This window comes from Meleagris gallopavo, chromosome 1, assembly GCF_000146605.3.
Source record: "Meleagris gallopavo isolate NT-WF06-2002-E0010 breed Aviagen turkey brand Nicholas breeding stock chromosome 1, Turkey_5.1, whole genome shotgun sequence".
Lineage (NCBI taxonomy): Eukaryota > Metazoa > Chordata > Aves > Galliformes > Phasianidae > Meleagris > Meleagris gallopavo.
Genome location: NC_015011.2, coordinates 66,209,244 through 66,221,457, shown reverse-complemented (window position 1 = coordinate 66,221,457; position 12,214 = coordinate 66,209,244). Strand labels below are relative to the sequence as shown.

Genomic DNA, 12,214 nt, shown 5'->3' with positions numbered 1-12,214 from the left:
GGGATAGTAGTTGCACAGAAGATGGAAAAGAACGGCATTTGACTGTGGAAATTTGAATGAAGGTGATTTCAGATGACCAGAGGTAGGAGCAAAAAAGTTCTGGAGGTAGATTGAAGAATTGTAAAAGCTATAAGCACTTCCCCCTTTTCAACTTTATTTGAATATATATGATTTATGTCTGTCTGAAGTTTCTGTCAGGAATTTCAAACAATATTTGAAATGCAAGATTATTCAGAGAATTTCTTTCAAATTTCAACACAGAGAATAGTATTTGCTTACACTGAAAAATCCTTGCATGCTGATTTACTAATTTGGAGAGAAAGAATACATCATCGGCCACACTCCCTCTACACACATCCCTTCTCCTGCCACTGAAATGCAACAATCTTAGGAGAAGGAGGAAACAAACAAGCTGTTTGACAGAAGACAGTAATATTATTTTCTGTAGTAATAGTTATCAGTTATAGTTATAGTCATCAAACACCAGAGAACACCAGAATTAGAAATTGGTGTTTCACTGGGACATTTATTCTGAAGGTGACTTTATTTTGAAAGAACCAGTGTTCACCTAGCTGAAATGAGAAGGAATATCATAAAATAGGATGGAGATTGGTACCTCAAATGTAAGTTTATTTTTTTCTTTGTCACCAAAAGGAAAAGGCTGATTTACAACTTCTTTCAAGTACTCTTCCACAAATTCCATAGTTAGTGCAAATTTCCTCTTCATTTCATTTCTAGAAGAATCTGTGAAAGAATCATACCTACAATGCAAGACACAGAAGGAAGGGATCAGTTGGCACTAAAGAATAAATAAACCAACAGTAATGCTTTAAAATCACTATCAGTTCTCTGCAAGGATAAGGGGTAGAGGTTAACTAATTCTACATAGATATGCAAAGACACCAGACAGAGGATGCACAAGCTTCTCCTCCAACAGTAGGAGGTGCAATGAATGGGAATAACACAGACAGAAGGATAATATAGTTCTGAGTGATAGCACTAAGACTGATTCACTAAGTCATTAAATCTCAGCTTTCCTCTCTCATCAGCCAGAGAATGGGATGGAACAAAAACATCATCAAGTACAACTGCCTGACCAGGGCTAACCAAAAGGGAATGTGTACTATTAAGGCATTATCCAAATGCCTCAGAAACAGACAGGTAATCAACCACCTCTCTATGAAGCCAGTTTTAGTGTTTGACCACTAAAGTAAATAAAAGAGTAAATAAAAGTTTTCGAACGACCAGTCTGAACCTCCCTGGGTGCAGTTTAGTGCTGTTCCCACGGAACCTGCCATCATTTATCAAGCAGAAGAGACCAGTACAGCCCTCTCCACCACCCCCACACAGGAAGTTGAAGACAGCAATGAAGTTTCCTCTTAGCTTTCTGTTCTCCTTTACTATCTCTACAAGAAGGACAGCAGACCAGGAAAGAAGGTCAGGACAATCAGCTTCCACCACCAATTAGACTCTGTTGTCCTAAGTCAAAACACTCCCTCGTATCAGTAGCAGAAGCAATTCTGTCTGCTGCATTGCTACACTTCGTCCTCTTTATCTCTTCAGCCAGATACTCCATGCCTGGGTCTAGCCCAGCAGTGCTGCTCCATTAAATCACTTAAACCAAAGAGAGCTTCCACTGAAGTCAATTTAACACGTGGAAGACCAAAGCTTTAGTGAACTGTTCCTGGGGCAATAACTGCACTTAGCTGTAAATTTTGGTTTTCCAACTGTAACTTTCAGTTGAGGAAGAAGTTTAAAACTAAATTCCAACGTGGTACATGCCTGATGTTAGGCACGATTTGATTACTTCAAGTTCTGTTGTTCTGATGAAAGACCATTCCATTTTATCCTCAGTTTGTTCTGTATAAGAGAAATAAAGTGAGAAATAAAATGAAGTAAAATGGAAGATGCAGCACTAAAGGCCATGATTTAGTGATGGGACTCAGTAGATCAGGTTGATGGTTGGACCTTCAGTTCAGATCCGGAAGATCATTTCCAATATGGATGATTCTATGATTCTGTTTCCAAGTAAAGCTACTCAAGGAAGTTTTCGAGATTAACAGTAACTAATTGCTCATTGTTCTGCATCTAAATACCTTTTTAAATGCATGCGTTAGCATTAGACAGCTACAACCATTTTGTTCTAAGACTAAACAATAAAATAATTTTTATGCCGTATTTTGCAACATTTTCAACTCACTCATGAATTGTGATCTTGGTAGGAATTTCAGTCCACAATCTGGCGTATCTGACAGGTACCACTGATTCCTGAGGATCTCTGTCCACATGCATGTGTAGCATCAACCGGCAAAAAGAAGCCCGGAGGTCATAAGGAAGGCTTTCATCAGACATACATCGCAGGATCAAGTCTACTGATAGCTGTGCAGAAATCTGGTTGATGGCTAGATACTGGCGGTCCAGGCACATTCTTGCAAAGAGGTTCAGTTGGTACCTTAAATAAGAATAATAGCACATTTCCAACTGATTTATTTGAATACTATGAAACAATGAACCTCAGAATCTCACTTTACAATTGTGATGTCAGCTCTTCTGTTGTAAACAGTAAAAATGATTAAGAGTGGTTTTGCTAACCAAGGGACAAACTTGCCATTAAAAATGTTAATGTCAGGCTCCAATCCCCATTAAGACTGAGCTCCCTTTGAAACTCAAAGCATTGTTCAGTGGAATACTGAAGTATTTAAACGGTTTGTTTTCAATCAGTATAAGACACTGTTCCATGACCCTATCTCCTTTCTATATTCTGGGATATTGTGAATGCTCCTTCAGTGTATGCCTTGCTTCCAAGAACAGCAGAGCATGATACAAATAGTTTCATAAATAAAAGGTAAGAAGAAACATTAGAGAGACACAAAAAGCTGTCACAAACAAAGAAAACTCAGTGTATGTCTGGAATAGACAACTGAGATTGTGATGCTTCCTAAAGGAAAAATCTGAAACAAACTTTTAATTCCTGTTTCTGGTACGACTTGCTTTCCTTTTTTGATATTGGCAAATGGAGTGGATAAGAACAGCACCAGGCTCTAGGGAGAGTTTACGTTTTCATCTATTTGCATAAGCAGTTTTACCTGTAGTAGGTAAGAACTTCTAAATCAACTTTTGTGCCCTCCTTTGCCTCCTGAGCCAGGTGTCTGATGGCTTTGCCATGAGGTTCCTTGTTACTGTCAATCCAGTAAAGCCACACTTCCTCTTCATCAATGTCATCTGAGATGACTGGGCATTCTAAGGGATTGTCCATTTGTGTTGAAATCAGCCTGCAAGTACAAAACATTCACAAGGGAGCCACTAACAAACTGTTACAAATGTAACAACAGAGCAAATAACAAAAAGGTATGCTCTGATTATGGATGCTCACTTCGTCTGAATGAGAATGTCAGCATTTCCTGGACTCAGCATAAACTTGCAGATGAGTTCCTGTGTTACTGGTATTGCTGTGGTGTTAGATACACACAGGTCTGACAAATAATCCAGGAACCTGTGCAGTCAAAAAAAAAAAAAACACAAACACAGATGCAACAGAATATATGGTTTTAAATACCACACAGGAACATTGCTCTAAAAATCTCTAGTATATCTCACTAATATACTAAAGAGATTGTATATTGTGAGTTTTTTCAAAATACAGTCTTTGTTCATTTAAACTATTGCAACTCCCAACAGATGAACAACAGCTCTGAGAGAAGCTTTGAACTGTCCTTAACTCAAGGAGAGAAGGAAAAAGACCCCAAGTAAGATACTTCTCAGCAAATCAAAGGTGAAAGAGTTGTGCCAAAACTTAAACAGCCTAAGGATGTCTTAAGCTCATCTAGCAAGAGAGCTCAACTGAAAGTCTTTATCATAATCAGGAACTAAAAGCAAGAACTCATATTCTTATCCATCTTATCCCCCAGGTAATGGATGACTCCCTAACGCAAGCAGCAAGGAGTTACTACTTGTGCTGGAGACAGCCATAGGTCCTCTGAGGAACTCCACTGCACTGGAGGAGTTCACATTTACAGCTTTTAAAGCTTTATTTTGAGTCTCTGATGCGACACAACCAAAGATTAGTGGAAAGAGACCTGGCAAGATCTGTATTCAAAGCAGTCATTCTATGAAAAGCAGAACTAAAACTATTACATGTAAACAGTTTCCTATAAATTTGCATCTCAAATTTCGGTCTTCTGATGTTTAACAAGGTTCACACAGAGGCTTTTGTTACACTTGGGACATTGATAAAATATCAGCTTCTTGACCCTCTTTTATGGATCTCTCCATTTGTATTACCAGTACTTCATACTGCAGCTTTCCCCTCACTGGAATATAAAAAGTGTCTCTTCCTCCCATGTATCTTCTTCTGTTTACAACATTTTTAGGAACTGATTATCCTTCACACCTCTAGCAAATGTGGCTAAAAGTAGGCATGGGCTCAAGAGCCAGTGAGGGAATGGACAGAAGCTGACATACGCACGCAGAGCATATATACAATTTCCTCAGAAATCCAGGTAAAAAAAAAACCATTCACCACCACTTGTTTCAATGCTAAAATGGAGGAAGGCTTTAAATTTTGTAGCCCGTGTGTTTTAGAGCATACTGTCACAATTCTTATTCTCAGTGCTGAAAAAAATCTATGAGACTCTCCATGTAAACAAATGCCATAAGATCAAGCATTTATTGGTCAGATTACACTATCTCAGCAGGGTGTATTTTTCAAAATTTAATTGCACTTGGATTTCAACCTTAAAAAAGTGAGCATATATTTCAAAATGAAATTTAGATATGTAATAATACTAAAATGTCCTTCACCACAAAAAAACCTGACATCAATAAACACAAGAACCCTTCAGCACTGAGGGCATCTGATCTCACATGGCTCCCTCTGTCTGTAATGACCAAAGCCAATACAGTTTAGCATGGCAGAGGCAATAAGATTACAGCATAAGGTAAAATGGCTGCAGACATACAGAGCATAATTGAAGCAGTACAGCACCAGGGCCCTGAGCAATATCCTGAACTGCTAACAGAAAAATAATATTCACAATTACTGAGGACATTATTTGGCCTTCTGTTTTTTAATTTCTTATATTAGCTACTTTTACAACTGAAAATCTAATGAAAAAATTAAATTGATTTTCCATTAAAAAATACATTTATACTCTGACCTAAAGCTGATAAAAATAAATTGTGACAGAGATAGGTTAAAGGCTAGAATTTTTCATTTGAAACAAAATCTGGTCTAGAGCACATGTTCACTGGGATCTTTGCCATCCTACGCCTGACTCGCCATCCTTTCAGCTCTGACTTGCAATCAGGACCTGATTAGGAAATTAGCAGGAAAACTGATTAATAAAATCCTAGTTAAGCTAACATCAACGTCATTTTCATCAAGGTTGTTAGCAGGACAACCAGCACAAATGGCATTTTCACAGAGGAGCAGCAGAGTTACAAAAAAATAAAATTTCTGTTCAGTTGTCTCAATCAATTTAAAGTAAAGCCAAACTTTCAGAAGTGTTCTACAAAAACCTCACTTTTCACCAAGATTTAGATCTGAAATGCAGATATCAACTCTCCAGAAGTATGGTATCTCTGATATTTTCTAGCACAGTGCTGTACGCATATTTTTTTGTGTCTGTGAGGTTAAAAAAAAAAATTAGCTGTAAGAAAGCAATAACATAATAACAAATAGCAGGGAGATTAATTGCTGCTACAAATGTAATGTTATATGGACCACTTCAAACCTTGGCTCTCGATTTCTCCTGAGTAAATTAACAAAGGTCTCTATTTCTTTAGCCGTGATGTGTTTCTCTAGCAGTTTTCTGTTGTTGTGCAGCAAAGCTGTGATGGTGTCTTCTGCCAAAATATCATAACCAATCTGGGACTGCATGACGCAGAAGTTCTTAGCAATATATTCCTGAAAAAATGAAAATCCCTGTGATGATCTGTTAAGAATAATGTTTTTCTTTTAGAATCGCAAATATCCAACTCCAAGTTTAACAATCAAAATAATCCTCAAAACTTTTCTCACTAAACTGGCCCAAACAAGCTACCTAAAATATGTACTCCAAGAAGACAGAATATTAGGATTGACTAACTCTTGTTATTCTTTCATAAATCAAATAAATAAATACATTAAAATAGGTGCAAAATTAAAGAAATGGCAAACTTTTTTTTAAAAAAAGGAAAACCAAAACTTTATATAATTTTAAGAAACTTTCTTGCTCTCTTCTTCCCTTTTCTCTCCTGCAAGACAAAAATATTTCTGAAAAGTGCTAGAAAGAAAACAAAGTCATCACACATAACAGTTCAATTTTTTATTTTCAGCTCCTTTAGCCCTATAAAGCTAGTAAGGGCTCTTTTCTGTGCTGCAACATACAAAGCACTCAGTATCATGTTCTGAATTATCTCATGTTCATCGGGAGTCTCCAGCAGTGGAAAATCATGCTATCTGATAGAACAGCCTCTGGTTTGACTCACTGCTATCACAACATAAATATTTACAAAACAGAATCACAGAGAATTTTGCCTTCCCCACTGACACCCTGGAGCCTATGAAGGAAGCAGTGGACACTAATCTCAGCCAGAGCCTGTGAAGATACATGGAAGCCCGCCAGGAGAATGAACCCGTGACATTCATTGCTAATCACTCCGTTCATATGAAAATGCCTATAAAACAAAAACACTATTTCACAGCATAAGTCTGTGTAAGCATCTTTCTACTTACTAATTAACCAACACAAAACTTCCATTCTCCCTTAAGATAAGATTACCGGAGGATCATACCTGTAAATGCAGAGTGCAAGACCAAACGCAGGATCTAAAATAACAGAATTTAGGGGAAAAATTCTTGAATACCACTGACCTGGTTCTTCCTATAGTCCTGCTGGGAATGTCTGAGAACTCTGTAACATAACCTTAACATGTATTTGTATGGAGCATATCTCTGGTCACCTAGGTCTTCAAGTCTCAGCATTGATCCTTCACCTTTGTCCTTAAAAGGAGCTTTGAGGATCCCGAATATCTGTTCAAAATCAAAATCACTGAGGATGAAAATCAAGCCAAGATTTTTCCTTGACCTGTACCTGTCAATTTCCTCTGACAGGATCAGAACACAACATCTATAGGCTCAAGTCAGAATTCAATTACTTCATTTATTATCTACAAATCACCGAATAAGAAAGGGGCAAAGGGACAAGGACAATCTCAGACATTACAACATAAGCGTTTAGCTTTGCACTTCCACACCAACTTGGTTGACGCTACTTTTTCTTGACTGCTATCCCTAGTTTAAAACATTGTCAGTTATGCGCCTTAATTTTAGATAAATTAAGGATGAAAAAGCACATATGGGCTGCTATCTAGTTTAATTCTTTTCACTTTATTATTTATTTACTATTTCAGAAAGATACCTTAAAAGAATATTAATTCTGATTTATATGCAAGTCAGTCCTCAAACAAGTCAGGGATATTATAAGTTTTTCTTCAAGGAAAACACTTGCAGGATCAGGACCATGCAGCAGACTTCCTTCAAATTTGTTCAACAATTTACTTGTAAATAAAGTCTTAAAAATCTTATAAGTCATCAGAATTACATGAGACTAACAGACATCAAACTCCGGGCCTTCTGCCGTGAATCTTGATTAATGAGTTTCATGTCTAATGAATCCAGTTACATACAACCCAAGATAGCATAAGCCAACTTACCTGAAACCACCATTTTATCAATTCCTTCTCTCCTACAATCTATTTGGAAGTACAATCAAGTTACTCATACTTGAACATACAGAGTATACCTGAGCCAATATATTTTGTTCCCGCATTAATTTTTGTCGTTCCCGGTTTGGCTTAGTAATGACCACGTCCAAAACTTCCTGCCCATTGTTAGGCACATCAGACACAAAGAAGATCAGATCTTCTAATAACTTGGTCACAAATCTAGAATGAATAGACAGATACTTATTACATACAGTCATTCAACACTTGCTAGGATTCATTAAGGAAGAAAATCACATTTTAGAACAAGCTTTATCTAGCGCATCAGAACGTCAATCACTGCAAAGCTAAGTTTGACATATACCTAAGGCTTCCAGGTCTCAGATCAGAAAAGGTTTGAATCCACCACAGTGATATTTTCCAAGACATTAAACAGCAACCAGAGGAAAAAAGGGAGGATGCAAAATTGATGTAGAATAGATGCAGACTGCTTAGAAATCCAGAATCTCTACCAGCTGATTGTAAGGCCCAGAAATAGTAGACAGATACTCTTAATCAGCCCAGCAACAATTTCCACTGGGAAGTTAGTAACATTGGCCCATGAAACAAGATTGTGCACTCACTAGAGGAATAAAAACACTTTGGCACTGCACTTTTTCCCTACTGACATGAGAAACTATTGAAAAATGACTTGGAAAAAAACACTTTTATTTCACCCATTCTTTCCTACACAAAAGAAGATTTGGCAGAAGTAAATGCTAAAACAGGACAAAGTCAGTGGCAAGCCCTTCCATCTTCAAGCAATGTAGGTCATCGCCACCTTGCTGTTAACATACCTTTCCAGGTGTACACAGAGAGAAGTGTGGATGACCACAAATTTCCTTAAAAGAATTGGCAATCTTCCACAAACAAAACCCAGCACATCTCCCACCCTTAGCAGCATTGTCTGAGTTTGGCAAATATTTAGTCTATAATTACTAAACCTGGCAGGAAGATGCTCAATAGATTTCCAAAGACATCTCTGAGAGCCAGACAGTAAGTAAAAGAAGGCTTGGATGTTCATCTAATCCCTCTAAATGAGTTTTCAGCCCAGTAGTGGATGTTGGAGAATGGTAAGGTCTCCAGAACAAGGCACCTCACTAACAGAAAAAGCAGGAAAGGTAAATGTAGGATTGATCAACTAGGAGCGAGCTCTTGGAATCCCTACTTACTCAAGCAGGAAAGTAATAAGACAGGGAAACAAGAAGAGGTTTTGTTTGTTTGTTTGTTTTAAAGGAAACCACAAGAACAAACTAATAACAGCAAAATCATGAAATCACAGAACCACAGAATCATCTGAGTTGGAAGGGGCCTTTAAAGGTCATCTAGTCCAAATCCCCTGCAATGAATAGGGGATTTGGACATCTACAGCTAGACCAGGTTGCTCAGAGCTTTTCTTCTTCTTTGCACCGCTTGTTGAATTCAGTTCCAGCAGGGCTTTGGCCTTCCTGACCTAACCCCTACAAAGCCTAGCAGCCTTCCTATATTTCTCCCAGAGTACCTATCTCTACTTCTACTGCCTGCATATTTTCTTCCTACTCTCCAGTTTGACCAGCAGGTCCCAGTTCAGCCATGCTGGTCTCTTGCCTTCCTTTCCTGACTTCCAACACCTGGGAATGGAGAGCTCTTGTGCTCTTCTGCTGAAAGCTTCCTTAAAGATCTGCCAGCTCTGCTCCTCTCCCGTTCTCAATTATTTCATGTGTGTGTTGTACTAGTACATCAACATCAGAACTTGACAGTACTGGATTGCAGTGACACAGCAGTGCAAGGCTAATACAAGGATGTCACTCCTTCATTATGTAGTATCCCCATCTGATTCAACTCAACAATGAATGAAATGGCTTTCCAAGATTGCGTACTAATACCTTGGCTGTTACAGATTTGCCTATTAAGATAAATCCTTCACCTGATACTAAGCCACCTGTGCTAATTACCACTGACAAAAGACTTGTGGACTCGACAAACAGCATAAATCGTTTTGTCACCAAAAATTAACATTTCCAGCAAGAAGCTCTGTATGATGCACAGTAGAATACAAGATAAAAATTAACACTGTAAGAGATGCTATCTAACATTCAGTTTTACCAGACAGCTGAAAACAAATAGCCAACCACATCACTTGCAGTGGGAAATACGTGGCTACAATGTACAACAAAATCCCTTAATTCAGGGCTGGGTGTAAAGAACAGACATTCTTTAAATTGAAGCATGGATGGATATAAAGAGTAAACACTGAAGACAACAGGAAATGTAAAACAGGAAAGTAAACAGGGAAAAATAAAATAACAGAATCACAGAATATCATGAGCTGGAATGCACCCAGAGGGATAATCGAGTCCCCCACTTGGCTCCACACAAAACCACCAAAAATCCAAACCCTATATCCTCAAGCATTGTCCAAACACTCCTTGAACACAAGCATGGTGCCACGATCAATGTCCTAGAGACTCTGTTCCAGGGCTTTTCCTATCCCCAACCTGACCCTCTCCACGCACCTCCATGCCATTCCCTCAGATCTTGCTGCTGTCACCACAGAGATGAGATCAGTGCATCTTATAAGAAAGAAAGGAAAGGGACAATCACAGCAGTCTCTCAGTCACTGCAAGTCTTGCTTCTACTGCCCTAGCAGCATGAACATGCAATACAATGAATTACATGTACCCATTACTGTGATAACATGATACCATGATGCTAGGAGTAACACTAATTAAACAACAACAATAAAAAAAGCTCACTAACCTCCTTTCATTCTGGGTTATTGTTCCATTCTCCAGCTTTTTAACAGTTGATGCTAAGACCTTGTTTGCATCATTAGCAAAGTCCAAGTCTCTGACCTCAGATAGAGGAACTGATACAATGGCAAAAGCCTCCTTGTCCTCTTTTGTTTGGCACGTCCCGATCTGCAATAGTTTGTAGCTTAATTAGGATAACCAATTCACTCACCTTTGCCTAATTATGCATATTTTATAAGTCAAGATCACCCTTAGGAAACTCTAGGAATTATTTTGGGATTCCAACCTTGAGAAATTAGTGTTTACCTTTAACATTACAGGCCTTTCTTCATTGGTGTCTATTGGGATGCTAGTACTAGTAACCCAAGTATTGGTGCACAAATGTCTCAGTCGGACATAAGAGTTCCTATAGGAGAGGAAAGCAAACAATAGGTTAGATGTATCCTTTCTGAGCTAAACTGGGCAAGGTGAGATGTGGTTTAACACATGGACATGAGATGTGAGAGCATGAGTCACACCAGCCACTCATAATAAAAAGACAAGGGAGAACTAGAAGGTACTGTAGCACCCTTTCCCCCCTTGTGTCTCTTTTCTTTCTGATCCAGCATAAAGCAATAATAGGACAGCATCTTGGGATTATGCAGAATGCTGCTTTTAAACATTTCCATAAGTCTAGGATTAAAGTATTCCTTATATGAAAAAAAAAAAAATTAAAAGGTATTTTAAAATCCTAATTGAGTTGAAATACACATCATGAATAAAAACAACTGTTTTCTTATTATTTTTTCTGCCGAGTAGTGAGCCAATTCAACCTGTCACAGAACAAAAGTGCAAATGTAAAACTGATCATAGTTTCAGTTTCATCATTATGATGTACAAAACCTTGTTCCAGGGAGTGAGCATTTACACTATCAGTTCTCAACCAAAAATCAAGTAAACAAAGAGCAGGTATGAGATTCTTCTAAATTCTTTCCATTTGATAATTTCTGGCATTACTAAAAAGCAGAGCTGATAAATCAATTACAATTTTTACTCTGTATTGCACTCAGTAAATATATTCACTACAGTCTTCATTAACACACTCTCTTTCACGCTGATGGACTTTGAGTATTCAAGTAAGAAAATCATCTGGCAAAACTCTGCAGAGCAAATACTTCCAGGTTGCATACATCACTATTTGTAGGTATCTAGCTTTAAACTCCACCCTCGGAACTACTACTAGCACCAAGTGTCTTCATACCCATTCAGCCACAACAAACACCATGTGACTTATCTAATCAATCCCAGCTGAAGTAACAATTGAAGTTTCAGACATTCACAAGTAAAACCTATGAACCAATTACTGACTTAATTTGAATAACAGACGTGTTCAGAAACAGAAACACAGTTCACCATACATATTATTCGGTAGGGAACAATTCAGTTAGATCTACTAGCAGCACGTTTTTTCAAACAGGGCAACTCAATTCTGTTTTCATACATATCTGTGCAACATTTAGCCTGTTATTTTTCTCTTCACAGATTCTCTTTAAGCATCACTTGTTTTATCCTTATGATTATTTTATCCAGTCACAGCGGCAGTATCATGTTTTATACATCTCTTGTTTATCTGTGAACACTCTTCAAATTTTAACCGAAGGATAATACTTGCTTATGTTTGATTTTTTCTGCTTTACTCACAGGCATAATGCTAGAAAGAAACCTTGTCAATCCCACAACTTTTTTTTTTTTTTTTACCT

General features: G+C 37.9%; 1 protein-coding gene across 3 annotated transcripts in view; it reads right to left on the bottom strand.

Annotated features, from left to right (window-relative positions):
• Positions 1–12,214, bottom strand: part of ITPR2 (inositol 1,4,5-trisphosphate receptor type 2) — a 234,261-nt gene that overhangs the window by 177,151 nt on the left and 44,896 nt on the right. For 2 of the 3 annotated variants that reach the window (XM_031555252.1, XM_010715644.3), the window contains 9 exons: positions 10,782–10,881; positions 10,483–10,643; positions 7,785–7,926; positions 6,854–7,012; positions 5,733–5,905; positions 3,374–3,493; positions 3,087–3,272; positions 2,201–2,452; positions 617–761 (listed from right to left, as the gene is read on the bottom strand). In XM_031555252.1, coding sequence (XP_031411112.1) covers positions 617–761; positions 2,201–2,452; positions 3,087–3,272; positions 3,374–3,493; positions 5,733–5,905; positions 6,854–7,012; positions 7,785–7,926; positions 10,483–10,643; positions 10,782–10,881 — 1,438 coding nt within the window. Of the gene's footprint in view, positions 1–616; positions 762–2,200; positions 2,453–3,086; positions 3,273–3,373; positions 3,494–5,732; positions 5,906–6,853; positions 7,013–7,784; positions 7,927–10,482; positions 10,644–10,781; positions 10,882–11,499; positions 11,578–12,214 lie in introns of those variants that run through there. The other variant, XM_019616758.2, reaches the window with a different exon arrangement.